Raw genomic sequence first — 27613 nt, 5'->3', positions numbered from 1 at the left:
TCGGCATCACCACTCCTTATCCCACAGCAAGCCTGTGAGGCGGCTACGGTTTCTAGCCTCAAGTTGGTTGTGAGAAGAGAGGCTCTGTGGGTTGGGACTCCAAGGACACACCACGCGCTGGTGCTGGAGCCACCACTTGTCCCAGGTCCGACTCCAGAGACCCGGCCTGCACTCCACTTTCCCACCACTGTGGGCTTCACCTGTCCTGTGTCCCCAGACCCCTACATGAGGCCAACTTCCAGCCGCCTCACCTTCAGGACGCATGAGACTGCACCCAGCACGCTTTATTGGCTTTTTAGGGGAGCTTTGCAGAGGTTGGGGGGCTGGGGGCAGGGGATTAACTCTTTCCCTGGGGCGGCGCTCCTGGCTCTGAACCCATCAGGGGATTTTCTTGGGCAGGGGATTAATGATGCCGCTCTCGATGTATTCAAAGACGGTGTATGGGTCCTGGTCTCCGTTGAGGGTGATGGCCGACCCATAGAGCTGCTCCAAGTCGGCCGAGTTCCTGTAGAACAGGTCCATTTTCAGCTTGACCTGCTCTTCAGCATCCTTCGGGTTCTGCAGGAGGCGAGCCTGGATCTCCATGGTGGGAGGTGGCTTGTACATGAGGTGGTACCTGCAAGGGAGGAAGGAAAGCAGGTGACCCACGGCCTGGCCCGGAAGCAGGGGAGAAGGGGACCCTCTACTCTATTGTGGACCAATGTGGGGTGTCCTAGCCACCACCACCATCGCCAAACATTTGCTGCTGTGGACCGCTGTGTGCACACCTTTGACTGATGGGCCCTGGAGCTACAGAGATACCCATGATGTGCTCCCCGCTCAAGGGAGAGGGAGACAGATCAGTGATAGAAGGACAGAATACAATCATACATGGGCAAATTCTTTCCTTCCTCCCTCCCTCTCTCCCTCCTTCCCTCCTTCCTTCCTCTTTCCCTCCCTACTCTCCTTTTCTTCCCTCCCTCCCTTCCTCCCTTTCTCTTCTTCCTTTTCCTTTTCTTTTTTGAGACAGGGTCTCACTCTCTCGCCCAGGCTGGAGTGCAGTGGCACGATCTTGGCTCACCACAACCTCCGCCTCCCAGGCCTGCACCACTACTGTCCGGCTAATTTTTGTATTTTTAGTAGAGAAGGGGTTTCACCATGTTGGCCGAGCTGGTCTCGAACTCCCGACCTCAGGTGATCCACCCACCTTGGCCTCCCAAAGTGCTGGGATTACAGGCGTGAGCCACCGTGCCCAGCCTCTTCTTCCTTTTTCCTCCCTTCTATTCAATGTTTATCTGCACTGAGTCCAGCGTTAAATCTGCCGCTGACAGTGCTATGGTAAGCAGGACAGGCACTGGCTCTGTGCCTACCGAGCTCACAGTTAGCTGAGGGAGTGGGACATTACAGCACCTGTGGAGATGGAAGGACGTGCCACAGCCGTTCACTGTTGGGAGAGACTCCAGGGACAAGGTGACATGAAGGCCACAGTACTTGAGATGGGAAAGCTACAAACTCCCATGACAAATCAGGTCTACGTTTTAGAAAAATCCCTGCACTTCCTTCCTGCCCCGCCCCACCCCACTCCTGCGTCCCTACCAAGAAATGGGACCCTGATTGTCAGGAGAGATGGCAACACCTGCCTCTGAGTGACCGTGGGGTTTTCCATTGCATTTCAACATGAGTGCAGTGCTTGTACTTGGTCAGACTGCAGAATCAAACTCGGAATTTACCTCCTGTAACTATGGGAAGCCTCAAAGGAAACTTGTGCCCGTGGGGATGGGTTTGTACAGCAACCACCGCCGGGATGCATCGTGGTTGGAGGAAAGGCCAGTGAGGAAACGCACAGGTGACGCCCATCCCAGGCTGCTGTTTCACATGCCGAGATTAAGCTGTTGACCCCAGGATAGAGTGGGTGAACATTTCACCATTGTGTTGCTTTAGATACACATTTTCTGGTTATTCTTCCAGGCAAAGAGGGTCAACAGATATTGCACAGAACAACCAGTTGGATAAAGTCCATTTTGATAATCGTCCTTCAGTGGTCACCAGTGTTATCCCTGCAATGGTTCCACCATGGCATTGGTCAGGCAGTTGGGTCTGGCCCCCGGCAGCCCCCAGATTGCCAATCGCCAGGAACACAGCACAAACCTCTCCCCAGTGACTGGATCAATTCTTCTCAGAGTCAGCCGCTCCATGATGGAATCAAATGGCACATTCAGGAAAAATACCCTATAAGGAAATAAACCATATTAATAATGGTTTTTATTTCCTGTATTTTATGATGCTTTGACATCCCGGGTCTTGCGAATCCTGGAGAGACTGCTTCTCCCAGGGCTGGCTAACTCCTAGAGCCAGCAAGCAATGCGCCTGCAAAACTGCCTTTCATGTACAACCCAACCACTCCAGAGCCTGTGTCCCCAACCGCTTCCTTCATCTGACTCTCATACCCCAAACCAATATTTTTCCTGCCCTAAATCACCACAGGGCTGGGTGCCAAGCATCCCTACAGACCAGAGCCTGCCAAAATTATTCCAACTGCCCAATCCTACACTTGCTGTGACTTGTCTGCCTTCTGGGACACGCTATCCCCTCACTCCTGCTGTCTCCTGACCGACTGTGGTGCCTCCCCAGGTGGTCCTGCATGGCGTGGCGTGCCCCCCTTTTCTTGGGAGCTGTGAGTAATAAACTCTTCTTTCAGTGACATTGACTTCTCTGTATCATCACCTGGTTACCTCTATACATTAGATTTTGGGTGCAATTAAGACAAGAACAAGCAGATGGTCATAGGGAGCAAACCCCAGGCTGGACTCTCGTCACCCCAGACGAGCGTGGGCATCATTTCCCTCATGTGGGTGGAGCCACTGGAGCCACTGCTCAGGGCTCTGGGATACCACGTTTGGAGGTCACCAGGGACAGATGCGGGACAGGAGGGCTCCCTGTAAGGATACTCTCAGCTCCCCTGGTTCAGGGACAGCTCTCAGCCCCCATCGCTCCTGGGGGTGGGACTCCCAGGAATGGGGATCATTGGTTGGGTGAGCTTTGGGGGAACCTCTTGTTCTCCAGAGCCACACAGTCTAGTCACAGAGAGGCTAGACTCTCACCTCCACTATGGACTTGCTGTGTGAGCTTGGACTACTGACCCAGCCTCTGTCAGACTCAGTTACCCCAACTCTAAAATGGGGCTAATTATAGTTCCCTAGTGTTGAAGATTTAACGCGATAAAGTGTGTGACAAGCTCAGTGTGAGGTCTGCACAGACTCGGTGCCCCAACGTGGCAGCTGTTATAATTTAATCACCGTTCCTGGATACCCTTCCTGGGAGTTCAGGCTCCCTGACTGCCCCTGCCCTCCTTGGAGAGGTGGGCTTGGTTGTTCTCAGCTTTCTCTCTTTCTCTTTCTCAAAGGAGCCCTGGACCCAAAGGAGCAGGACACTCCTGCCGATAAGCTCAAATCAGAACCCAGCAGAAGAGATGAAGCTCACTCCTCCTGATTCTCAGACTGGGAGCACCAGGAAATTCATCTCTCAAACGCCTAGTTCCAATGGTTTAATCCTCACCCCCCTTTTTAGGGCAATGGAACACTTACTTTATATAAAACCTTTTTTTTTTTTCCTCTTTTTTCACGTTGTTGTTCAGGCTGGAGTGCAGTGGTGCAATCACAGCCCACTGCAGCCTTGACCTCCCAGGCTCCATCGATCTGCCCATCTCAGCATCCTGAGTAGCTGGGACTACAGGTGTGCACCACTCGAACGAGATAGTTTTTGTATCTTTTTTTCAGAGATGGGGTCTCACTATCTTACCCAGCTGGTCTCGAACTCCTGGGCTCAAGAAACCTGCCCTCTTCAGCCTCTCAAAGTGCTGGGATTACAGGCGTGAGCCACCATATCTGGCCTATATAAGACCTTAGGAGAGTGGTTCTCTACCAGGGGTGATTTTTGTCCCCCAGAAACCATCTGGCAAAATGTCTGGAGCCATGTTTTGTTTTCCCAGCTGGACAGTGATGCTGGAAAGCACCTTCTAATGTACAGGACAGCACCCACCTCAAAAAATGATCTGGGCCCAAATGCCAAGTGCATGGTCAAGGAGCCTTGTTCACACAGTGTGTGAACACACACAATGACAAGAGGTGTGGCTGCTCTGGCTGGGAGAGGTGGGGCTGGGGAAGAGCCAAGACCCCAAAGCTCCCACCCACAGAGCTAAGCCAGGTCTTCTAGCGCCGAACCATCTTGGTTCATTTTTTAAAAATAACTTTTGGAACATTCCATTGCTCACTTACTATTTGCTCATTTGCCCTTTAATTCATTTATACATATATTTATCAAGTGCTGGCTGCGTGTCGGACACAGTAGGAAGCTCCAGCGTTTACCAGCTCACCGTATGGAATTTAGGCACTACATTTAAGAATCTCCTCCTTGACGACATTGACGGGGTCCTATGACTGGCATGTGCAGTGTCCACTGGGGCCAAAGTTGGTGACAACATCAGCGACAACAAGAAAACATCAGTGACAACAAACACTCCGTGTGCACCTAAAGCCTTGTATTCATTTCACTTTCAAGAAGGTAAACTCAGGCCAGAAGCACCTCTACGTGCGGAGAAAACACACACAAATGAGACCTCCCTGCTTCCCTCCTAGCATAATCAAAAGATTACATCAAAAGATGAATCGAAAGATTAAAATCCCAAATGTGGAAATCCCGAAAGCCAAATTCTGAGCGATTCGTGCGTTTTCAGCAGTGCCCAGGCTAGCTGTATCATGTTAGGCGGGATTATTACCTTGTTATTGTCTTGGAAACTAAATATGGTTTCGGGAGGTGCCTATGGGTGCCAAGTCGACAATACGGTGGGAGACTTTTCAGTTATTTTCAGACTGCCTCCTCCAAGTCAGTGAACAAAAGCAGCCAGTCACTGACATCCTTGGAATTCTCCAGACGTGTTGAGCGGGCTGCCAAGAGGCCACGCTTTGGTAGGTCCAATGGGACACTGGTTCCCATGAGGCCCAGACCTACCTTTGGGGCACAGGTGTCACCTGCTTTGTCCAGAGCAATAAAGCACGTGCTCAAGAAATGCTTGTGAAGGAATGAAGAAATGAACCAACGGTACCCAGGCCTAGCATTCTTTTTAAAGTCTCTGCCCACTGCCTGTTTTTTTATTTTTATTTTTCATCCCTGCTCCCCCCCACCGGCAAAAAAAAAAAAAAAAAACTCATCTAACTGGTAGAACTGAGAGTGATCTAAAATCCTAGGGTTGCGCGGGATCTTAGACCTGTAATTCCCAGGGATCAGCTGCATCAGAATCCCATCAGGAGCCTTTGACAGTGGATGACTATGCCCCTCACCCAGAACTGCTGAGTCAGTGGCATTGGAGGGAGCCCAGTGTGGCCCTGGTCACTGGAATCCACTGCCTTAGAAAACACCCAGGCCAGGGATTCTGAGCCAGGCACCCCACGGGTCCTGTGAGCCCCGGAAATTCGATACAAACTGCTGACTACATGGAGAATGTGTGCCCTCCTGGGTGCTGGGTGAGCTCGTCAGATTCTCAAAGGGGTGCTGGTCCTTAAACGTCATTATGAATCTGAGTCAAAACCTCACGTTCTACAGGGAGATGAGGGACCTGGCCTCGGCAAAGCTGGGGCTGCCCCCGATCCCGCACGCTGTCCTCACGTTCACTGTTCTCCTTGGCTTGTAGGCACCTTTTCATTCTCCTGATTCCCTCTGGGGCGCCACCCTGATCCCCTCGCATCCCTGTGGCTTGGCTGGAACTACCAGGTATGGATCATAATCCTGAAAGACCAATCCCCAATGTCCCAATCCCAAACGCTGAAATCCTGAAAGCTCAAAATCCCTGAAGTCTACATTATAATGTCTAAAATCCTGAAGATCACAATTTCAAAAGACTAAAATCCCAAATGTGGAAATCCTGAAAGCTGAATTCTGAGTGATTTGTGTCTTTTCAGTGGTGCCCAGGCTAGTTGCACCATCTTGGAAACTAAATATGGTTTCAGGAGGTGCCTATGGGTGCCAAGTTGACAATAGGTGGACTTGCGGACTTAATTTTATGTGTCACCTTGACTGGATGAAGGAGCACCTAGCAAGGTGGTAAAGGATTCTTTGGGGCATGTCTGTGCAGATTTCTCCAGAGGAGAGGGCGGTGAGTCTGACAGGGTGGGTGCGGAAGCCCTACCCTGCCCTCAGCGTTGGTGGGCCCTGCGTAATCAGCCAGGGTTCTGGAGACAACCACTACAGAAGGTGAACTGGTCTCTCTCGGAGGGCTGGACAGGCTGTGCTTCTGCTGCCTTGGACATCAGAAATTTGATTTCATGGAAGTGCTTATCACAAGGCTGACTGTGTGTGAGCCCTGCATATGGACATGGAAAGTTTAAAACTTCCTCAGTGAATGACCAGATGTCCCATTTATGCATCTGCATTTGAGAAGGATAAAGTTTCTTGAGAGCTCAGCTCTCTGGATGACTATATACGTGGTGGTGACCCATCTGGGTTTTTGGTCAATCTTGTCAAAAGACTGAGGTTGTGCTGAGGTGGGAGGATCCCTTGAGCCCAGGAGTTCAAGGCCAGCCTAGGCAACATGACGAGACCCCGTATCTGAAAAACAAAACAAAAAACAAAGGTAGGTTGTCTGTCATGGTATTTCAGATGACCACAGTTGCAAAGCTGGGTTCCCACAATTACCAACCATAGTAATATGCATCTATACATTTCATTTTTAACCTATTTCTTGATGAAGATGATTCATCTGCTCAAAACTGTCATCCCCGTGTGACTGCTATTAGTGTACCTGGAGTGTTTATGCTTGTGAAACACCTGAGTGTTTATGCTTGTGTTTATGCTTGTGGAATACGTTATTATGGCCAATTTTATTGTGTAAAGTGGCCACAAAGTGCTCTGTGGTGTTTTTAATAGCTCAGATAAATCCCCTTTTCAAAATGTAAATAAACATCTTTTAAATAATTAAAAAATGTTTTTTTCCAGAATTATATTTTTGGGATTTCGATCTTTCAGCATTGTGATTTTCAGAATTTTAGACTTTAGGAATTTCTGACTTTTCAGGATTTTAACATCTGGGATTATGGCATTCGAGATTATGTCTTTCAGGATTATGATCAGTTCCTGAACTAGTTTGCCCCAGGGCTGCAGGGCTGGGCCTGAGGGAGGCCCAGAGGTCACCAATCTGAGTGCTGGCTCCTCCTGGCCACAGGAATTTGTTTAGAATGCAAGGGCTGATCCAAGCCAGGTCTATGAGAGGCCACCCCAGGGCTTGCTGGAGAGAAATGAGCTTCATTTCTGCTGAGGCTGCAAAGGCAATGAAGTGGAAGCCCGGGGTTGCCTGGGGCCCGCATCCATAGAAAGCCTGAGAATGGAGTTCACGCCATGACAGCAGAAAGATGGTGAGACATTGTTTGGGGCCCTGGATCAAGCTGTGCCTGTAGCCAGCCTCAGCACTTCACTGACATGAATATATATATATCTCTTCTCTTGCCTAAACTGGTTTTTCCAGTGCCACTTGCTTCTAGAAAATGTGTGAACTTAAAACAACTGTGAGTCCCTGAGCACAATCGCTTTCTCCTTCGAGGCCAGCTTCTCCCGTGGCCTTGCTTCTCCCTCTCTCACTTTGCCCATGCTGTTCGCTGAGCTTTGCTTCTGCCCAGTCGCCAGAAAACCCCTCACTGGTGCCTGATGAAAACTACAGCTGCCCGGCTGGGCGTGGTGGCTCATGCCTGTAATCCCAGCACTTTGGGAGGCCGAGGCTGGTGGATCATCTGAGGTCAGGAGTTCGAGACCAGCCTGGCCCATATAGTGAAACCCTGTCTCTACTAAAAATACAAAAAAAATTAGTCGGGTGTGGTGGTGGGCACCCGTAGTCCCAGCTACTTGGGAGGCTGAGGCAGGAGAATTGCTTGAACCCAGGAGGCAGAGGTTGCAGTGAGCCAAGATCGCGCCATTGCACTCCAGCCTGTGCAACAAGAGCAAAACTCCGTCTCAAAAAAAAAAAAAAGAAAAGAAAACTACAGCTGCCCCTCCATGAAGTGAGTCCAACTGTTTCCCCAGCAGCCTGGAGGGGCTGGGAGCCATGAAAAGCCACGTCCTCCTTGCACATGTGCTTGATAATGACTTCCATTCACAATGTGCTGCAAAATAACAGCCACCAAAAAAAAAAAAAAAAAAAACCATGCGAGATCGGGGAGTGTGTAAACACAGGGAGTGCAGGTGTTGCAGCGGCTTTCATCCCTGACGCTGTGAACACGCGGCCCCCCTCGCACCCCCGGTACTGCGAGGCCCAACAGCAACACCAAAACACGGCTGTCACCGCGGCTGGCGGCTCTGGATGCCGACGCCAGTAGAAAGGAAGCAGGTTTGGAAATCCCTGATAATTGAAGCTGCTTCATAAACAAGCCCCATTTGAAAGATTTTTAACCCAGCGTATCAAGACTGCTTGTCGTCATTCAAGGGAATGGTTTGTGAAAGGCTGGCAAGATCAGACGCACAAGGACACCAAATGGGTGCTTGAAGCACACTGCTGGGGACAGCCTCGCTGCGGAGGGCCCTGCTCCATGCTGGAAGCTTCTGATTATCCTGGCTCATCGCGCCCAATGGGAGGACCAGGTGGCGGGGTGCAGGGGCAGCCCAGGCCACTCTGCTGAGAGCTACTGCCCTGTGCATACCCCCAGCCACTGGTTTTCTGTTTTCTGCTGTTTATTTACAGAGCCAGGAAAGGGAGAAGGGTGAAAGCAAAGAATACTGAAAACAGGGTGTGCTGGGCAGACCCTCCTGGTGTGGGTGAGGGAAGTGGGTGCCTGGATTGGCCAGGGGCGGGCACTCTACCTGCCCGTGGGTTTGCAGAACTTTAGGCTGGTGGATGCTTCAGGAAGGGAGGTGGAAGGTGCCTTGGGAGGTGTCTCTAATCCCTGCTCCAGGTGGGCACCTGGATCAGCTGCCTCAGCACCTACCCGGAGCTTATTAACGGTGCTGCCCACTCACTGGAGTCCATGTTTAACAAGATCCTCAGTGATGTGTAGGCACATTAAGGTTGGAGAAGGGTCACTCTGATCCGTGTTTCCAAGATTTGTCTGGTGTTGAGACTTATCTGGAAGGCTCACCTAAAATACAGATTGCAGGCATCCCTTCCCCCAAGAGCTACTGAACCAAAACCTCCAGGGGAGGGGCTGGGAGGCCTTTATTTGTAAGTCAGCAGTTCGGGTGATTTTCATGCCCAGGCAGGTATGGGAGCCATGGCTCTAATCCACGGTCTCACCCTTGGCCGCACCCTGAAACCAACAAGAGCTTTGAGCATGCTGAGGCCTGGGCACTACTCCCAGAGATGCTGGTGTAATTGGTCCAGGGTGAGGCCTGAAAATGGGGATTTTTAAAAGCTCCTCACTGGGTGTGGTGGCTCACGTCTATAACCCCAACACTTTGGAAGGCTGACACAGGAGGATCGCTTGAGCTCAGGAGTTCAAGACCAACCTGGGCAACATAGTGAGACCCCATCTCTACAAAAAGACTTTTAAAATTAGCCCAGTGTGGTGGTGCACTGATAGTTCCAGCTACTTGGGAGGCCGAGGTGGGAGGGTCGCTTAAGCCCAGGAATGTGAGGCTGCAGTGAGCTACAACCACACCACTGCACTCCAGCCTGGGTGACAGAGCAAGATCCTGTTTAAATAAATAAATAGATTGGGCACAGTGGCTCACGCCTGTAATCCCAGTAGTTTGGGAGGCCGAGATGGACAGATCGCCTGAGGTCGGGAGTTTGAGACCAGACTGGCCGGCACGGTGAAACTCCATCTCTACTAAAAAATACAAAAATTAGCCAGGCATGGTGGTGTGCGCCTGTAGTCCCAGCTACTCAGGAGACTGAAGCATGAGAATCGCTTGAACCCGAGAGGTGGAGGTTGCAGTGAGTGGAGATTGCGCCACTGCACTCCAGCCTGGGCGACAAAGCAAGACTCCGTCTCTAAATAAGTAAAAAAAAAAAATCTTAAAATATTTTACGAAGTTTGGCTGGGCGCGGTGGCTCAAGCCTGTAATCCCAGCACTTTGGGAGGCCGAGACGGGCGGATCACGAGGTCAGGAGATCAAGACCATCCTGGCTAACACGGTGAAACCCCGTCTCTACTAAAAAATACAAAAAACTAGCCGGGCGAGGTGGCAGGCGCCTGTAGTCCCAGCTACACAGGAGGCTGAGGCAGGAGAATGGCGTGAATCCGGGAGGCGGAGCTTGCAGTGAGCTGAGATCCAGCCACTGCACTCCAGCCTGGGCGACAGAGCGAGACTCCGTCTCAAAAAAAAAAAAAAAAAGTAAATAAATAAAAGCTCCCTGGGTGGCTGTAGTGTGTAGCCAGGGTTGAGTACCACTGCCCTGATTCAATCCACTTAGTCTACTGGGTCCCAGAGAGCTGAGGGGTTCGTACTCTGTCACTCTGATCATTGGTGTCAGATATCCAATGACAACTGGGGGCTCCAGACCCACCCTTGTAATGCCCCCTCCAGCCACAATGGCTGAGACTCTGTTTGAAGAACACAGGAAGCCTCTTTCCTCAATGACCCTGAAGCTCATCCCCTGCTTTCATCACTGGAAACTGAGGGTGAAATTTACTCTGGATCCATGGATGGAGTTCGCAAGTTGAGAGATACGATGTACAATAACTGACTGCAAATATGATGCCCAGTTCTGCCCAGAGGCAGGGGCCTGACTGTGTTGGCCTCTTGATCTTAACCAATAAGCCTCCACTATTGCAAAACCCTACACAAAGCAATATGATATAACCACAGGGAGATACTACTTCACACTCAGTAGAATGGCTGTTACACGTTAAAAAACAAACCATAAAATAAGTGTTGGCTAGACTGTAGAGCGATTGGAACTCCTGCACATTGCTGGTGGAAATATAGCATGGTGCAGCCTCTGTGGAGAATGGTATGCCGGCTCCTCGAAAAATTAAACATAGATCCAGCAGTTCCGCTTCTGAGGATATAACCAAAAGAACCGAAAGCAGGGACTTGAACAGGTATTTGTACACCAATGTTCTTAGCAGCATGATTCACAACAGCCAAAAGGTGAAAACAACTCAGCTGTTCATCAATAGATGAATGGATAAACAAAATGTGGTCTCTACAGTCATGCATTGCTTCATAACAGGAACACATTCCGAGAGCTGTGTTGTTTCTTGAACATCATGGAACACACTTACTCATACCTAGTTGGTACAGCCTACCACACAACTAGGCTACAGTCCTGTACAGCATGTTACTGTACTGAATACTGTAGGCAATTATAATGCAATGCTAAGTACTTGTGTACCCACACATATCTAAACATAGAAAAGGCACAGTAAAAATATGGTATCAGAATCTTATGGGACCACCATTGTATGTGTGGTCTGTCATTGACCAAAATGTTGTTATGCAGTGCATGACTGTACGTACAATGAAATACTATTCAGTCTTTTTTTTTTTTGAGACTAAGTCTCCCTCTTGTCCCCCAGTCTGGGGTGCAATGGTGCAATCTTGGCTCACTGCAACCTCTGCCTCCCAGGTTCAAGCGATTCTCCTGCCTCAGCCTCCTGAGTAGCTGGGATTACAGGTGTGTACCACCATGCCCAGCTCATTTTTTTGTATTTTAAGGAGAGACGGAGTTTCACCATGTTGGCCAGGCTGGTCTCAAACTCCTGACCTCAGGTGATCCGCCTGCCCTGGTCTCCCAAAATGCTGGAATTACAGGCGTGAGCCATCACACCTGGCCAATCAGTCTTAAAAAGGAATAAAATTCTGACACATGCTAAAACCTGGATGAACCTTGAGGACATTATGCTAAGTAAAATAAGACAGACACAAAAGGACAAACATTGTATGACTCAATTTTTTGAGGTCCCTAGGGTAGTCAAATTCATACAGACAGAAAGTAGAATGGGGCTTCCAGGGGCAGGGGGAAGGGGAAATTGGAAGTTAGTGTTTTAATGAGTCTAGAGTTTTAGTTTGGGATCATAAAAAAGCTCTGGAGATGAGTGGTGGTGATGTTTGTACAACAATGTGAAGGTATTTAATGCTACTAAACTTATACTTCAAGATGATCAAAATAGTAAGCTTTATGTTATGTATATTTAACACACGCACACGCAAACACAAGCAGTTAGTAGACATTATAATGAAGGCAACTGGGGGAGAGAAGTTCTCTGACCTTGAACAAACTTACAATTTAATGAGGTTCTGAATACACGCACGTATACAAATAAACGCATGGACAAAACAATGAACCATATGATAGTATTAATTCTACACAAACCATAATGCAAATGCTACATAAACTCTTTCAGAAAATAGAGGAGGAAGGAATATTGATTTTATTAGTCAGCTTTTCCTTGATACCGAAAACCAGACAAAGACATTAAAATAAAACTACAGACCAACATCCCTCATAAACACAAATGCAAAAATCCTTAGTAGAATATTAGGAAATTTAATCTAGCATTACATAAAAAGAATAACATGTTACAACTAAGTGGGATTTAGCCTGTGAATGGAAAGCTAACATTCAAAAGTCAATCAATATAATTTACTGTATCATTAGAAGAAAAAGTTTATAATCATCTCAACAGATGTGGAAAAAGATGTGACAAAATTTTACACCAATTCCTGATAAAAACTCTCAGCAAACTAGAAATAGAAGGGAAATTCCTCAACTCAATAAAGGGCATTCACTTAAAAACTATAGTTAAGATCATACTTAATACCCAAAGACTAAACACTTTCTCACTAAAATTGGGAACAAGGCAAGAATGTTCACTCTCACTTCTACTATTCATCATTAAACTGTGAGTCCTGGATTGTACAATAAGACAAGAGAAGGATATAACAAGTATATAAATTGAAAACAAAAATATCCCATCACTGTCTCTATTTGTCATGTATTTGTAGATGACATGATTGTCCAAACAGAAAGTCCCAAATAATTTTCAAAAAAGCTACTAGAATAGGTAAGTTTAGTGAATTTGCAGGATAAAAGATCAATATACAAAAAAAATGGTCTTTCTAGATACTGGCAATAAACAGAAATTGAAATTTTAAAGTACCATTTATAGTACAAAAATAAAATATTTAGGTGTCAATTTAACTAATACTAGGTCTGTGTACTGAAAACTACAAAACACAAATGAAAGAAATCAATAAGACAAATAAATGGATAAGCTATACCATGTTCATGGATGCAGAGACTCAATATTGTAAACTGTCCATCATCTTCTCCTAATAGATCTACGGATTCAATGCAATTTCAATCAAAACATTCCAACATGTTTTTTTGTTTGTTTTTGAGAGACAGGGTCTCACTGTGTTACACAGGCTGGAGTGGAGTGGTGCACAGCGGTAAATCATAACTCACTACAGCCTCCAATTCCTGGGTTCAAGTGATCCTCCCACCTCAGCCTCCTGAGTAGCTTGGAAGGCATGAGCCACCATGCCCAGACAACAAGTTTTTTAAATATTCTATACAAGTTAATTCTAAAATGTATATGGAAAAAAGGAATTAGAATTATTAAAACAATGTTTAAAAAGAAAAGTAAATTGATTTTAAGACTGACTACAAAACTTCAGTAATCCAGACAGTGTGGGGGTATTAGTGAGAAGACAGACACATAGATCAAAGGAACAGAATACAGAGTACAGAAATAGACTCCAACAAATGTCATCAATTACTTTTTAACAAGGTTTGAAGGCAATTCAATGGAAGAAGAATAGTCTTTTCAACCTAGTGATGCTGGAACAATGGGACATCCACATGCAAATAATCATCTTGACCCACACCTCACAGCATATACAAAATTCAACTCAAAATGGATCACATACCTAAATGTAAAACCTAAAACTTATTAAACTTGTAGAAGAAAACCTTTATGACTTTGGGTTGAAGATTTTCCAAGATATGACACTAAAATAATGATCTATAAAATAAAGAATTGATGTTAGACTTTATTAAAAACCTAATAATTAAAAATATCTGCTCTTCAAGAGACATTAAGAAAATGAAAGATAAGCCACAGACTGTGAGAAAGTATTTGCAAAACACATACCTGACAAAGGATTTGTATCCAGAATATATAAAAATGTGAACTACATGCACAATACTTGACATATACAAGGAGGCACAGACAGACCCCTTACTACCTTAGTATTTGCAAATGTGATGCTCAAACTGGGAAGATCTGGCCTAGAAAAATAGTTTCCTGAAAAAGGCTTAATCTGCCTCCTCCTTCCATTGCAATGACACTGTTTGGGTTTTAAATGAAGTCTCAGCTTCTGTCACACAGCGCCTCTTCTTGGGTCTGAAACACACATCCAGGGTGCACCCTTCTCAGGCAGGCTGCAGCTGACTCTGGCTGTGGAATAATTGTGGGGTGTCTCTCGAGGGGAGCTTCGCAGTGACCACCACAGAAGGGACCCAGAGAGAGAGGAGCGCCATCCAGAAAAGTGCAAAATGACACAGTGGATTGCCACTTAGAACGGTCGGCTTATCTTTAATTAAATGTGTGCCCGTGACACATCAGAGTGGAGATGTAACATCGCCATCGAGCAATGGCAACCTGTGGGGCATTCACATAACACAGAGCAGGAGTGACCGTTTTGTATGGATTTGTCAGGACAAGGTCTCTGTCTAGTCTAAAGGGAGAGAGAGGCCGCATCCATGCCTAGGGGCAGGTGTGAGCAACAGGCTGTTAGAGAGTGCAAACTGAAATGGAAGATGAGGATGAGCAGAGGATGAGAGGAAGAAAGCAGCCTTGGGAAGAACTGGGCAGAAAGTGCAAGTGAGTCATGCAGAGGCTACCAACAAACAGAAAACCAAAGTGAGCCACTGTGGGAGGAGTCGGCCTCTGAGTACCCTGGGCGTGGGCGGTCTGAGCACCGGCGCTGGGACAGCCTTGCAGGCGCTGTGTCCTCCGTTCCTGGCATGTGCTAAGTGCTAAATAAATATTTAGCACACGATTTCCCATTGCTGAATTACTTTTTTTTTTTTTCCTTTTTTGAGACAGAGTCTTGCTCTGTCGCCCAGGCTGGAGTGCAGTGGTGTGATCTCAGCTCACTGCAACCTCCACTTCCTGGGTTCAAGTGATTCTCCTGCCTCAGCCTCCTGAGTAGGTGGGACTACAGGCGCCCGCCAACATGCCCGGCTAATTTTTTGTATTTTTAGCAGAGATTAGGTTTCACCACGTTAGCCAGGATGGTCTCGATCTCCTGATCTCGTGATCTGCCTGCTTTGGGCCTCCCAAAGTGCTGGGATGACAAGTTGGAGCCACCGCGCCCAGCCTAAGTATCTTAACATGGGCAGTTTTCACATCCTCAAGTCTATTCCCAATGACTGTTCGACTCTTTTTTTTTTTTTAATTTAAAAAAGTTTTAAAACCAAGTGCCTCCTTTTCTGTTGATCAGTACAATTTGATCACAATAAATAGGTCCTTTATAGCTCAGGGTCAATTCCAACATTCATAAGAGCACAAACAATACTTTGTTCAGACCACTCATTTGGTACTCTAACAAAACTATTGTCCATTTCTAGCTAGACTGGGACCGGAGGGACAGTTCAGGGATGTTTCCCTTGGGCAACCTCTCCTTTGAGCCAAGGATAGTTTCCAAAGGAAGTAATCCAGGGGACACACTTGCTCATTGGTGAACACTATTACAACAAACAACACAGAAGTATGTTCATGACTTTTTTTTTTTTTTTTTTTTTTTTTTGAGACAGGGTCTCACTCTGTCCCCCAAGGTTGGAGTGCAGTGGAGCCATTGTGGCTGGCTGCAGCCTCTATCTCCAGGGCTCAAGTGATCCTTCCATTTCAGTCCCCCAAGTAGCTGGGACCACAGGTGTGCGCACCACACCCAGCTAATTTTTTAATTTTTAATTTTGTAGAGACACTCCTTATGTTGCCCAGGCTGGTCTCGAATTCCCTGGGCTGAAGCGGACCTCCAGCCTCAGCCTCCCAAAGTGCTGGGATTATAGGCATCAGCCACCATGCCTGGCTTGACATATTGTTAATTTAAAAAATCAGGTTATATATCAGGCAATATATATTACTGTTTGATCCCACTCAAAAAATGTATAGAAAAGAAAAATACTGCAACATTAAGAATGATTATTTCTCGGCCGGGCATGGTGGCTTATACCTGTAATCCCAGCACTTTGGGAGGCCGAGGCAGGTGGATCACCCGAGGTCAGGAGTTTGAGACCAGACTGGCCAAGATGGCAAGATCCCATCTCTACTAAAAATATAAAAATTAGGTGCGGGTGCGGTGGCTCATGCCTGTAATCCCAGCACTTTGGGAGGCCAAGGCAGGCGGATTACAAGGTCAGGAGATTGAGACCATCCTGGCTAACACAGTGAAACTCCGTCTCTACTAAAAATACAAAAATTAGCCAGGCATGGTGGCAGGCGCCTGTAGTCCCAGCTACTCGGGAAGCCGAGGCAGGAGAATGGCGTGAACCCGGGAGGCAGAGCTTGCAGTGAGCCGAGATTGCGCCACTGCACTCCAGCCTGGGTGACAGAGCAAGACTCCGTCTCAAAAAAAACAAAAACAAACAAAAAATTATCCAGGCATGCTGGCAGATGCCTATAATCCCAGCTGCTTGGGAGGTAGAGGCAGGAGAATAGCTTGATCCTGGGAAGCAGAGGTTGCAGTGAGCTGAGATCATGTCACTGCACTCCAGCCTGGGCAACAGAGAGAGAGATTGTCTCAAAAAAAAAAAAAAAAAAAGGCTGTTGCTGCTTATCTTTACTTTCTCTTTTCAGCTCCATATATTTACAAATCTTTTTACAATATATAATATATGATTTTTGTAAGGAGAAACAAGCCAGAGTTTTTTTTGTTTTGTTTCATTTTTTAAGTCAACTTCAAGCCAGACACAGTGGCTTGTGCCTATAATCCCAGCTACTTGGGAGGCTGAAGCAGGAGGGCTGCTTGAGGCCAGAAGTTTGAGACCAGCCTGAGCAACATAGTGAGACCCTCTCACTAAAAACAATTAAAATAAAATTTAAAAAGTCAACTTCTACTAACATGGAAGTCAGGAAGAAAAGAGAAATACCCTGTGTACCACCAGCAACAGCCTTGCCTTCCGTAAACCAGGTCCAGGCCCCAAGGGGGGAGGAAGGGCAGGTTGATGGCGGGGATGTTACAAAGTAGTGGCAGAACAAGGCCCTTATGTTGCAGGGCAAAGCACGCATTCTTGTTTGGTTCCCACACAGTGGCATGCTGGTAACCCAGCTTTTGGCAGTGAGGTGGGTCGACCCCTGATTTGTAGCATTTGCCAATATCCCCATCATCTAGTCAATTTCAAGCTGCCACATGCCGTCCTTAAATGCGGAAGAGAAGTCCACATTCGGACCTCAGGAGCTGGTGCAGGCCAGTTCTAGCACGCCCCTGCCACAGCAGCCCTCTAAGGTGGAGCAGGGATTACTGTTCCCATTTTACCAACAAGGGTACTAGTCAGACGGCCACTTTTTATCAGGCACTGTGTTTGAAGCCAGGCACTTCCTGTATGTTGTAATCCTCACAACACCTACATGAGTGATTATGGATGATGCTGACTTTTCACATGAGCAAACAAATGAGGTCCAGAAAGATCAGATGCCTGCACAAGGTTATTTGGCTAAAAAGGGGTAGAGACTTGAACCCAGGACAGTCTGCTTCCAAATTCGTGCCCATAACCACGTGGGGGTACCATCTCTCTCCAACAAGGAGCTCATCTTGCACTTAGTGACCGTGTGTGGTGGGCTGAGTTCCTTGCTTTGAGCCTTCTCCAGAGGTGCGAGACAAGGAACAGACATTTCTAGGGGGGTGAGAGGGAAGAAGTAAGGTTCCTGACTACGCAGTGCAATGGGCAGCTGAGATGGGTGGGACTTGGTTCTGGTCAGCTCCCAGTTTGGATTTGGGGATGAACAGAGACCTGTGCACTTCTGGCCTCCTGCAGTCTTAGAGCTGAGCACCACCCCCCCCTACTCTGGGGCTGCATCCCTCACCTGCATGGGGGGCCCCGGCGAGGAACCCACCCAGGCCTTGGAAAATGCGGATGATGAATGGTCATCTTCATCTCCAGGGCTGCACTCCTTATCAGAAGCATTTGGCTCCTTTGTTGATGGGTGCGGATGCAGAAGGGTTGACCAATCCTAGTGTCCAGAGACTTCTTTGAGGTGGCATCTGGTGTGTTTGTCCTACTCTCAGAAGATGGTGGGCCTGGGGGTCCCATCCCCAGCCTGAGGACCCTCACTATCATCTGGCTGTTCCCAAGTGGCACCTGGCCACCCAGCCTTCCCTGCCACATGGGTGGGAGTGCCTTTTTCCCTCGTTTCCTGGGATACCCTGGGCAAGTTGAATCACCCATGGCAAGACCAGCCAGTCTGTGCCAGGTCATGGCACCGTCTGCACCAGCAGCTCTCAGGTGCAGGTATGGGGCACAGGAGCACACTTTAAAAACTCTGGCAGGGCCTTTTTCCTGGTCCTGGGCAGGGCCTGTGTCCGAATCCCCCACCGACATTGCTCTTTCACTCCTGTGCACACTTGGGAGTTAGCAGTCAGTGCAAAGTTCCTGCATGCTCCTGGAAACACATCGTCTTTGCTGGGCACTGCACCGCACCTTCTACCTGGCACTCAGAGCTTTAACAACCACTTAGCTCGACAGTGGGAACATTAGTCAACACCGATCAACACTGAAGTGGCCCTGTTTGGACACCAGTCAAGATCCATTGGTCAGCAACAGCCCCCCAAAAACAGCTGGGTTGGTGAACATTTCCTCCACGTCCTGAGGTACGGCCGGTGCTGAGAGGCCCCACTCAGATCCAGAGGCTCAGCTGTAAGGAGTGTGGTTACCACAGCCTCCAGCTGAAGCATCTTGAGGGGCTGGAGCTCTAGTTTTTGTTTTTGTTTTGACATCTTTACTGAGCTATAATTCACCCGTGTAATGAGTCTAATTCAATGGATTTAGTATATTCAGAGTTGTGCCATCATCAACACTGTCTAAGTATGGAATATTTTCATCACTCCAAAAAGAAACCCTGAACCCACAAAGTCACTTCCCCTTCCCCAGCTCCCAGCCCTAAGCAAGCACTGATGGACTTTCTGTCTCCACGGATTTTCCTATCCTGCACATTTCACAATACACGGCTCTCCAAGTCTCCATCTAGGATAAAAAGAAAGTGGACTTCACAAGATTGTGTTAAGGATTAAATAAGATGATCCACAGAAAGCACTTAACACATAATTACACAGAAGATCCACGAGGGCCAGTGTGCCAGGCTGCTTTCACTTAGCCTGATGTTTTCAAGGTTCATCCAGACTGTTGCATGGATCAGAGAACTTCATTCCTCGTGCAGCCAAACAGGGTTCCATTCTTTGGATCTCTCACATTTCGTTTATGCATCCACCAGTTGATGGACTTGGACTTTTTTTTTTTTTTTCTTGAGAGAGAGAGTCTCATTCTGTTGCCCAGGCTGGAGCGTAATGACAATCACAGCTTACTGCAGCTTCAACCTCCCGGGCTCAAGCAATCCTCCCACTTCAGCCTCCCGAACAGCTGGGACTACAGCACATGCCACTACACCCAGCTAATTTTAAAAAACATTTTTTGTAGAGACAGGGTCTCACCATATTGCCCAGGTTGGTCTTCCGGCCTCAAGCAATCCACTCTCCGTGGACTCCCAAAGTTCTGGGATTACAGGCGTGAGCCACTGTGCGGGCCAACCAATGGATTTTTAACCTAAGCTTTTGAGCCAAGGTCACACTCTGGGGTGACCTTTGGCCAAAGACTAAGCACAACAGGGGTACCAGGGCCTGGCATTTCTGCCCAACGCAGCCCTCCGAGGGGCTGTCAGGGGCTGCGCCAGGTCTGCGTCATGATCCATGGCTCCTCACCAACCTGACTTTGGGCTCTTTTCCTGGTCCAGGTGTGCCTTCCCCATTAACTCCTCTTCACTCCTGACCCTGTGTCAGCATCTGCTTCCCGAGATCGCATCCTGACAAGGCACTTAGTGTGTAATAACAACACAGAACCCACGTGGGCCCCCACACCGGCGCTCTTCTGTTAGGCCTCCATGAGGCCATTTCATCCTCATCACAAACTTGAGAGGCAGGGGGTGTCATTAGAACAGATGAGGGAACTGAGGGACAGAGGAGTTCAGCAACCAATCCAAGTTCCCCGGCCAGACGTGATGGAGCCATGACTCAAAACCCAGGTGGCTTCTCCAGTGTCAGTGCCCTTGGTCACAGCACTCCATTGTGATTCCGCTCAAGCAATAAGGTGGGGACGGGGGTTTGGCCTCCCACTGCTCGGCTCAAGCCACAAGCCCTGGCTGCGTGTGTAGCTTTAGCTCCCCGGGGCTGCTCTGTGAGGCCCAGGTTCAGAGCCAGCTGGAGTCAATGTCATCTTTCTCCACCTGCAACAGATCAGGTGGAAAAGATTCGAGGCAGGAAACACAGCAGATGCTCTGCCATGGAGGCCTACCCATGTGTATCTGCTCGCGACCTGACCTGCCATCGGGCGGCCCCACAGGCACGGGTCTGAGAGGAGGGTGTGCAGATCCAGGATCTTTGGGTCACCTGGAGGACAAGTGCTTCTCCTTGTCACCGGTCACTGGAAACGGGCAGCGGAGACATGGGTAGGTGTGCTAATTTTGAGGTTTCCTTTCTCAGAGTCAGTCTCCATCAGTGACAAGTGCTGCTATAAAATCTGTCTCTGGTGAAAAGTTACATAAGCACATTCCAGTGTTCCTCTGCCACAGCACCGCTGCTACCCACCGCCAGATTCCCCAGCCCTCACTTTTCTGCTATATCTATATATCTATCTATATAAACGTGCTGCAGAGAAACCTGTGTTTTAACCTTTTCTGCAGCTGGAGCTTTTCCATGAATCCCTCTGTCTACAAGTGTTTTACTTCTTGGTTTTCATTTTAATCCTTTGCCTTCCATTAATCAGCACCAAAAGTGTTTTATTGATATTTCCTACCTGCCGGGCACTGGTAGTAAGCACGTTACATGCTTATTATTTAATCTGTGCTGTCTTATTTAATCCTCGTGAGAAGTACACGACCCAGGTACTGTGATCGTGCCCATTTCGAGGGTGCAAAGTCTCGGGCTCTGAGAGGCGTAGGGTTGCCTCCAGGCTGGCCTCCAGGGCCAGCTGAATCTAGGACGCTCCGTTACTGCTCTAAGTTCTCAGATGTAAAATAATCGTGCTTTGCTCCCTGAAGTCGGCAGAGCCTTCCTGAAGTCTCCAGTGAGGATCAGGAAACGGGCAGTGAACCTACCGGGACTCAGGCTGGCTAGCGGGCGGGACTGGAGTTGACCCTGCTTACGTGCCCCCCCTCTCCCGGTGTGCGAGACCCCACCTCAGACTTCCCCGTGTCCCCCGTTATGTTGCGGGTGTTCCGGCTCCCACCCTCCAGTGTGCCTCCCTAAGGACACCGGGCACAGCTGTCTCTCAGGACTAAAGATGAATTCTACAGATTCCAAAAGACTCTTCGTCCCCAGTCACAGCTGCCTTGCCTAAAGAATCTGCCACCGTGGTTGTTAAACCCACACTTTAATTACTCCAAAATTATGTTAAATCCTTGCATAAATATTGCAGTGGCATCTTCTGAAGAATTTCATTACAGTAAGTTGGGTTGCCGCCAGAGCTCTCCACTAAAAAGTAAGAGGAGAATAGACATGTGCCAAAAAAAAAATGGATAGATACTGTTTTCAAAATAAAAAGGCAAGGAGGTCATCCTCTGTCAGATCACGCAGGTGTCAAAGAGAAACAGTCTCATAATAGCAGAAATCTCCCATTTTACAGACCGAAGGGGAAAAAAATACCCTTCAGCCCTCTAATCTAATAGGATTCACTTCTGGAAAAACCTAAATCTGATTAAATATTAATAACCAGTGGTATTAATTAAGGGGGAAAAGTCCATCAAGAGAACCCCAATATGTTTACAGTGTCCCCAGGAAACTGGGAAAATTCACAATCAAGTGTGTAAATGTTCTAAAAAAGGGTCCTGAATATTTTATGAATATTTGTCATAAAACAGAAATAATAACCACTGTGCAGAGCTATTAGAATTAATATTTATGCTGCCCGCCATGAAATATTCATGGGGACAGAGAAAGGGGGGCCGTAAGACAAGAATTAATTTACATTGGGCTCGGTTTACCCGCTGGCTTGATGTTTAAAGACGGTTGACAAGCCTCCATATGAATCCGCCAGTCACTTCCCACAGTCTGCGGAGTGGAGGGGGTGGAGACGGGTCCGGGCTGCTGACAGCTCACAGATTGAGTTTCTGACAGCCCTTAAAAAACCTAAACGGACCCCCACCTTTTTCCCCTTCTTCCATTGCCCAAGGCGCTCTGTTCTGCCACCGTTCATCCGATCTCCCCTTCCATCTGCTGAAATTAACGAATTAATGAGCGCGATGCGCTTTACGGTGGGGCCCTATGAATGTTTACAGGCGATTAAATTATAATGCGGGGCGGCTGTATAATTCATGAACCAATTAAAGGAAGTGTTAGTTGATTTGATGGGATGAGGACGTACAAAATGCATTTAACTAATGGGGAACCGTGGGCTGCCCAGGGCCGGCTCCCTCTCTCGGATTACGCGGCTAATTGCTCGACTTTACGGGGCTGTCACAGATAGCCATGCATATTTCATTGTTCTCAAATACTTCAGTTGTGTGCGTCCGTGTCGTGGCTGTAATGTGGAGAAGGCCGGCCAAACTTGGGTGTAGTTACAGTGCCGAGCTGGGCCCCGGCAGAAACCTGAGCTCCAGAGTCGGGTATCTGGGCCATTAGGTGATTAAAAAGGCTCAGCATGCGATCGCCTTTTGTTTTACTATGTTCTCTTCAGGACACTAATTCCGGATGCTGACTTCATGACCGTGGCGGCACTGGGGCCCTGATCCCTTTTTTTCCGGGGAATGGAGGGGAGGTCCACAGCCCCCTGTACGTTCAAGCCCTCTGAGCCCTTGAAACCCAATGTCCCCAGTGCAGGGGTCCCTCAGGACAATCCACCTGAGACAATTCCCAAGCTAAGAGTTTCCCTCAGGCCTGACTTTGTCCATCTGTACAAGGTGGTCACTGGGAACTTCTTTAAACGCGGCCTAAACTTGGACCCAAACTTGAAGCTGTCATCAGCTCCTTGAAGTATGTTTGGAAGGAAATCAGCAGAGAAGAGCAAATGCACCCTCCCCAAGAAGAAGTAAAATTATCCTGGTGTTCAGGAAGAGAGGATGTTTCCAGAATTCTGTGAGCCGAAGGACAGCGGAGACAAAGGTGGCTGACTTCCCAGCTGGAGCAAAGGAGATGTTGAGTTTAGGGAGATGCTGCCTTCATCCAGCAATCCCAGCGCACTCTGCGGGGAGCAGGGTGAGACCATCGGAGCCGCGCAGCCAACCAGTCAGTCCTCCGAGATGGTTCTATTCTCTCCTCTCACTTCCAAGCCAAAGCCTGGCATTCACCTGAGCCAAGCACACACACGCATACACACACAGACACACACGAAACGAATGAAAAGCCCTGTGGTTACCACCTTCAATCCTCCCGTGGACACCTACAAAATAATTTCTTTTACTCCCACTTTCGTGAGTAGGGCCTGGGCAGCAGCCAGAGCTGGGGCTTTGGGGTCTGCACTCCTGGGATCACGGTTCACACCCTTCTGCAGACACCAGGGCTGTGTGGTCGAGGGCAGCCCCAGGTTCCCCATCTAAGGGGACAGGGATGGCAATAGGTGAGGAGGATTAAAAGCGCTAACCCGTGGCCTCAGTGTCGAGGCTGGCACGTGATAATTACCCAATTTAGTCAGTCAATACTGTTATCACATGATAATAGAGATTCTGACTCATGCAGCAGGGAGGCTACATCCATTACTTCTCTCTTCCACAAACGCACATGACAGTAGGGTTTGGCTTCCACCCCTTAATTGCACAGTGGACACTGTGCTGTCAAATGAAGCGAACAATGAGGTTTACAAGAATGCCTTATGGAGGCAGCAGAATAGATCCAGGTGGAAAAGGTTGCAGGAACCCGAGGGCCACACGTGAGGAGAGCACTCAAACAGTCTTAGCTTCAAGGACGAAAGAAGGGCCAACTGCACATTAAAAGAAAGGAAGTTCACTTGGTCTAAAATATTTAATTGGGGCCTAATTTAAAATGAAGTTATCAATTAGTAGCCAAGCTGGGTTTAACGCATTCTGGTTTCAAATAAAACCAAACTATCATTCATCAAATACCACTGCCTTAAATATTTTACCGTTGTTACCTTATATCATCTTACAAAATAAACAGTATTCTCAATGCATACATGGGGCAACTGAGGCTCAGAGGAGCCAAGTGTCTTGGTTCAGAAATCTCTTTTAAGCAAATATTTGTGCAAGCATAAAGATATAGGGACAAGATTTCTCACTGCTGAATTACTTTTTTGAGACAGAGTCTCGCTCTGTCGCCAGGCTGGAGTGCAGTGGTACGATCTCGGCTCACTGCAACCTCCGCCTCCCGAGTTCAAGCGATTCTCTTGACTCAGCCTCCTGAGTAGTTGGGACTACAGGCGTGTGCCACCACACCCAGCTAATTTTTGTATTTTTAGTAGAGACGGGGTTTCACCATGTTGGCCAGGATGGTCTTGATCTCTTGACCTCATGATCTGCCCACCTCAGCCTCCCAAAGTGCTGGGATCACAGGCGTAAGCCACTGTGCCTGGCTTTTTTTTTTTTCTTTTTTTCTTTTTTGAGATGGAGTCTGGTTCTGTTGCACAGGCTGGAGTGCAGTGGTGTGATCTTGGCTCACTGCAGCCTCCGCCTCCCAGGTTCAAGCGATTCTCATGCCTCAACCTGTAGCTGGGATTATACCATGCCTGGCTAATTTTTTTGTATTTTATAGAGATGGGGTTTCATCGTGTTGGCCTGGCTGGCCTTGAACTCCTGACCTCCAGCGATCTGCCTGCCTTGGTCTCTCAAAGTGCTGGGATTACAGGTGTGAGCCACCACAGCTTGCCTTACTTTATATGTCTGCTTTTTATTTATTTTTATTTTTACAGTGAGACTGTACTATTTCTACAATTAAGAAAAACACTAATTATAAAATCACAGGCTGGACGTGGTGGCTCACGCCTGTAATCCCAGCACTTTGGGAGGCCAAGGCAGGTGGATTACCTGAGGTCAGGAGTTCGAGACCAGCCTGGCCAACATAATGAAACCCCGTCTCTACCAAAAATACAAAAAGTAGCCGGGCATGGTGGCAGGCACCTGTAGTCTCAGTTACTTGGGAGTCTGAGACAGGATAATCACTTGAACCCAAGAGGTGGAGGTTGTGTGAGCTGAGATGGCATCATTGCACTCCAGCCTAGGCAGCAAGAGCTAAACTCCGTCTCAGAAATAAATAAACAAACAAATAAATAAAATCACAAGAAAAGGTTTATTGTTAAAAACAGAAAACTGTGAATTTTCAGCTACAGGACCAACATAATGGTGATAACATGTAAGATTGGACCAGACTTCCTTATGTGCAGATCACACAGTGATCTAAAGCTTCATGTGTCTCAGCAGTGGTCTCAGTCTCTTATCAAACCCCCCATATCATTGTGGAATCAGAACTTCATTTCAATGAGAGTGGGCAGACTGGGGACAAGGACACAGCAGATGCTGGCCACTGAGAAGGACAAACAGTGGGACAACCTTTCACCCAGGTGCCAGCCTCCCAGGTGCTCAGGTGCAAGAGGACTCAGGTGAGGAAGTGTGAATAGCTCAGTGCAAATCAATGCCTCTGGTTTAAGAAAATCAAATGAAGCCGGGTGTGGTGGCTCAAGCCTGTAATCCCAGCACTTTGAGAGGCCGAGATGGGCGGATCACGAGGTCAGGAGATCCAGACCATCCTGGCTAACACAGTGAAACCCCGTCTCTACTAAAAATACAAAAAACTAGCCGGGCGAGGTGGCAGGCGCCTGTAGTCCCAGCTACTCGGGAGGCTGAGGCAGGAGAATGGCGTAAACCTGGGAGGCGGAGCTTGCAGTGAGCTGAGATCCGGCCACTACACTCCAGCCTGGGCAACAGAGGGCGACTCCGTCTCAAAAAAAAAAAAAAAGAAAAAAAGAAAATCAAATGATGTTCATTCATTCATTCAACAAATATTTACCCAGTGCTTCCTAGATGCTAGTTGCTGGCTGCCTTAGGAACTACAGATCTAGTGGTGAACGAGCCAGGCACATTCCTGGCCTCCCACAGTTTACAACGTGTGTTTAGATGCACACAGATACCATCTGCCTGTGGTACTTGGGGTTGATCTCGAGATTAAAAGATGCAAATATGTACTATGAAAAGACCAGTTTGCAATCGGCAAATGGATGAGATCCACAAGTTGTTCAGTAAATATGGTTTGGACAAGGAGGGTGAAGTACACACTAATGTCTTGGATGGATAATGTTTCTGATGAAGTGGCTAAGTTGTTTTTGTTTGTTTGTTGTTTTGAGACTAAGTCTCACTCTTGACCCGAGGCTGGAGTGCAAAGGCGTGATCTCGGCTCACTGCAACCTCGGCCTCCCGGGTTCAAGCGATTCTCTTGCCTTAGCCTCCCGAGTAGCTGGGATTACAGGCGCCTGCCACCATGCCTGGCTAATTTTTGTATTTTTAGTAGAGATGGGGTTTCACCATGTTGGCCAGGCTGGTCTCGAACTCCTGACCTCAGGTGATCTGCCCATCTCGGCCTCCCAGTGTGCTGGGATTACAGGCATGAGCCACCGCACCCGGCCAGAAGTGGCCAAGTTGTTAAACAGCTAATATTTACAATGTTTTTCACGAGCTAAGCATGCTACATAACATAATTTCATGCAATCTTCTCTTTGTAGGAGTTAGGCACAACCACCATCCATCCCCTATTTGATAGGTGTGGGAACTGGGTCTCAGGGAAGTTATCGAGCTTCTCAAGGTCCCATCCCTAGTAAAGGCAGACTCTGGGTTCAGGCACTGGACACCCTGGCCTGCCATAACGGTGGGGCACGACCGCCTCTCTGGACGCTCTTGTGCGAGGCACCTCGTAAAGCGCCCTGGCTCTTCAGGGGCCCCGTGCCGGGCACTCTGTGAGGATGCACAGGATACCTCTCACTGCATCTTCACGACAAGCCTGGGACATAGGTATAACTGTCACCTCCATCTTACAGATGAGGCAGCTTTCCCCGATATCCGCCGATGAGTGACCCAGAAGGACCCGAGACCCACAGCTGCTGGACTCCAACATCCAGGGTGGGAAGCACTGGGCTGTGCTGCGGTTTCCCAAATGCAGGAAGGTCTCTTAAGTGTTCCATATTTACTCTTTTTTTTTTTTTTTCTGAGAAGAATTTGTTCATCGATAATTTTTATTTTTTAAATTGATGTGGAAAATCCTCTTGCAGGGATGGACTGGAGGTGAGGGCAGTTGAAGGGATGAGTGGGAAAGCCGACAGCCAGGAGCTCCCAGAACTGGCATGGACAACCGATGCTGCTGCAGGAGGACATGGGGCTGGTGTTGGGGTGGGCGTGCACTTGCCATCCTTTTATTTCTTCCCCAACCTACTTCCTCTGTCTTCCTATCCTCGAGATACTGACAGCACACTTTTATTGAGTTTCTGCCATGCGTAGGCATTGGG

General features: G+C 48.1%; 1 protein-coding gene across 2 annotated transcripts in view; it reads right to left on the bottom strand.

Annotated features, from left to right (window-relative positions):
* Window positions 1-263: 263 nt before the first annotated feature.
* The window catches only part of AK8 (adenylate kinase 8), a 158652-nt gene continuing 131302 nt past the window's right edge, over window positions 264-27613 (bottom strand). Inside the window, exons 12-13 of one of the 2 annotated variants that reach the window (XM_025359097.1) lie at window positions 2128-2208; window positions 264-616 (exon numbers count right to left, since the gene is read on the bottom strand). In XM_025359097.1, the coding sequence (XP_025214882.1) occupies window positions 379-616; window positions 2128-2208 (319 nt within the window). In that variant the 3' untranslated portion in view covers window positions 264-378. The remainder of the gene's footprint in view (window positions 617-2127; window positions 2209-27613) is intronic. The other variant, XM_025359096.1, reaches the window with a different exon arrangement.

Source organism: Theropithecus gelada, chromosome 15 (assembly GCF_003255815.1).
Source record: "Theropithecus gelada isolate Dixy chromosome 15, Tgel_1.0, whole genome shotgun sequence".
Classification (NCBI taxonomy): Eukaryota; Metazoa; Chordata; class Mammalia; order Primates; family Cercopithecidae; genus Theropithecus; species Theropithecus gelada.
This window is presented reverse-complemented; position numbering and strand designations above follow the sequence as displayed.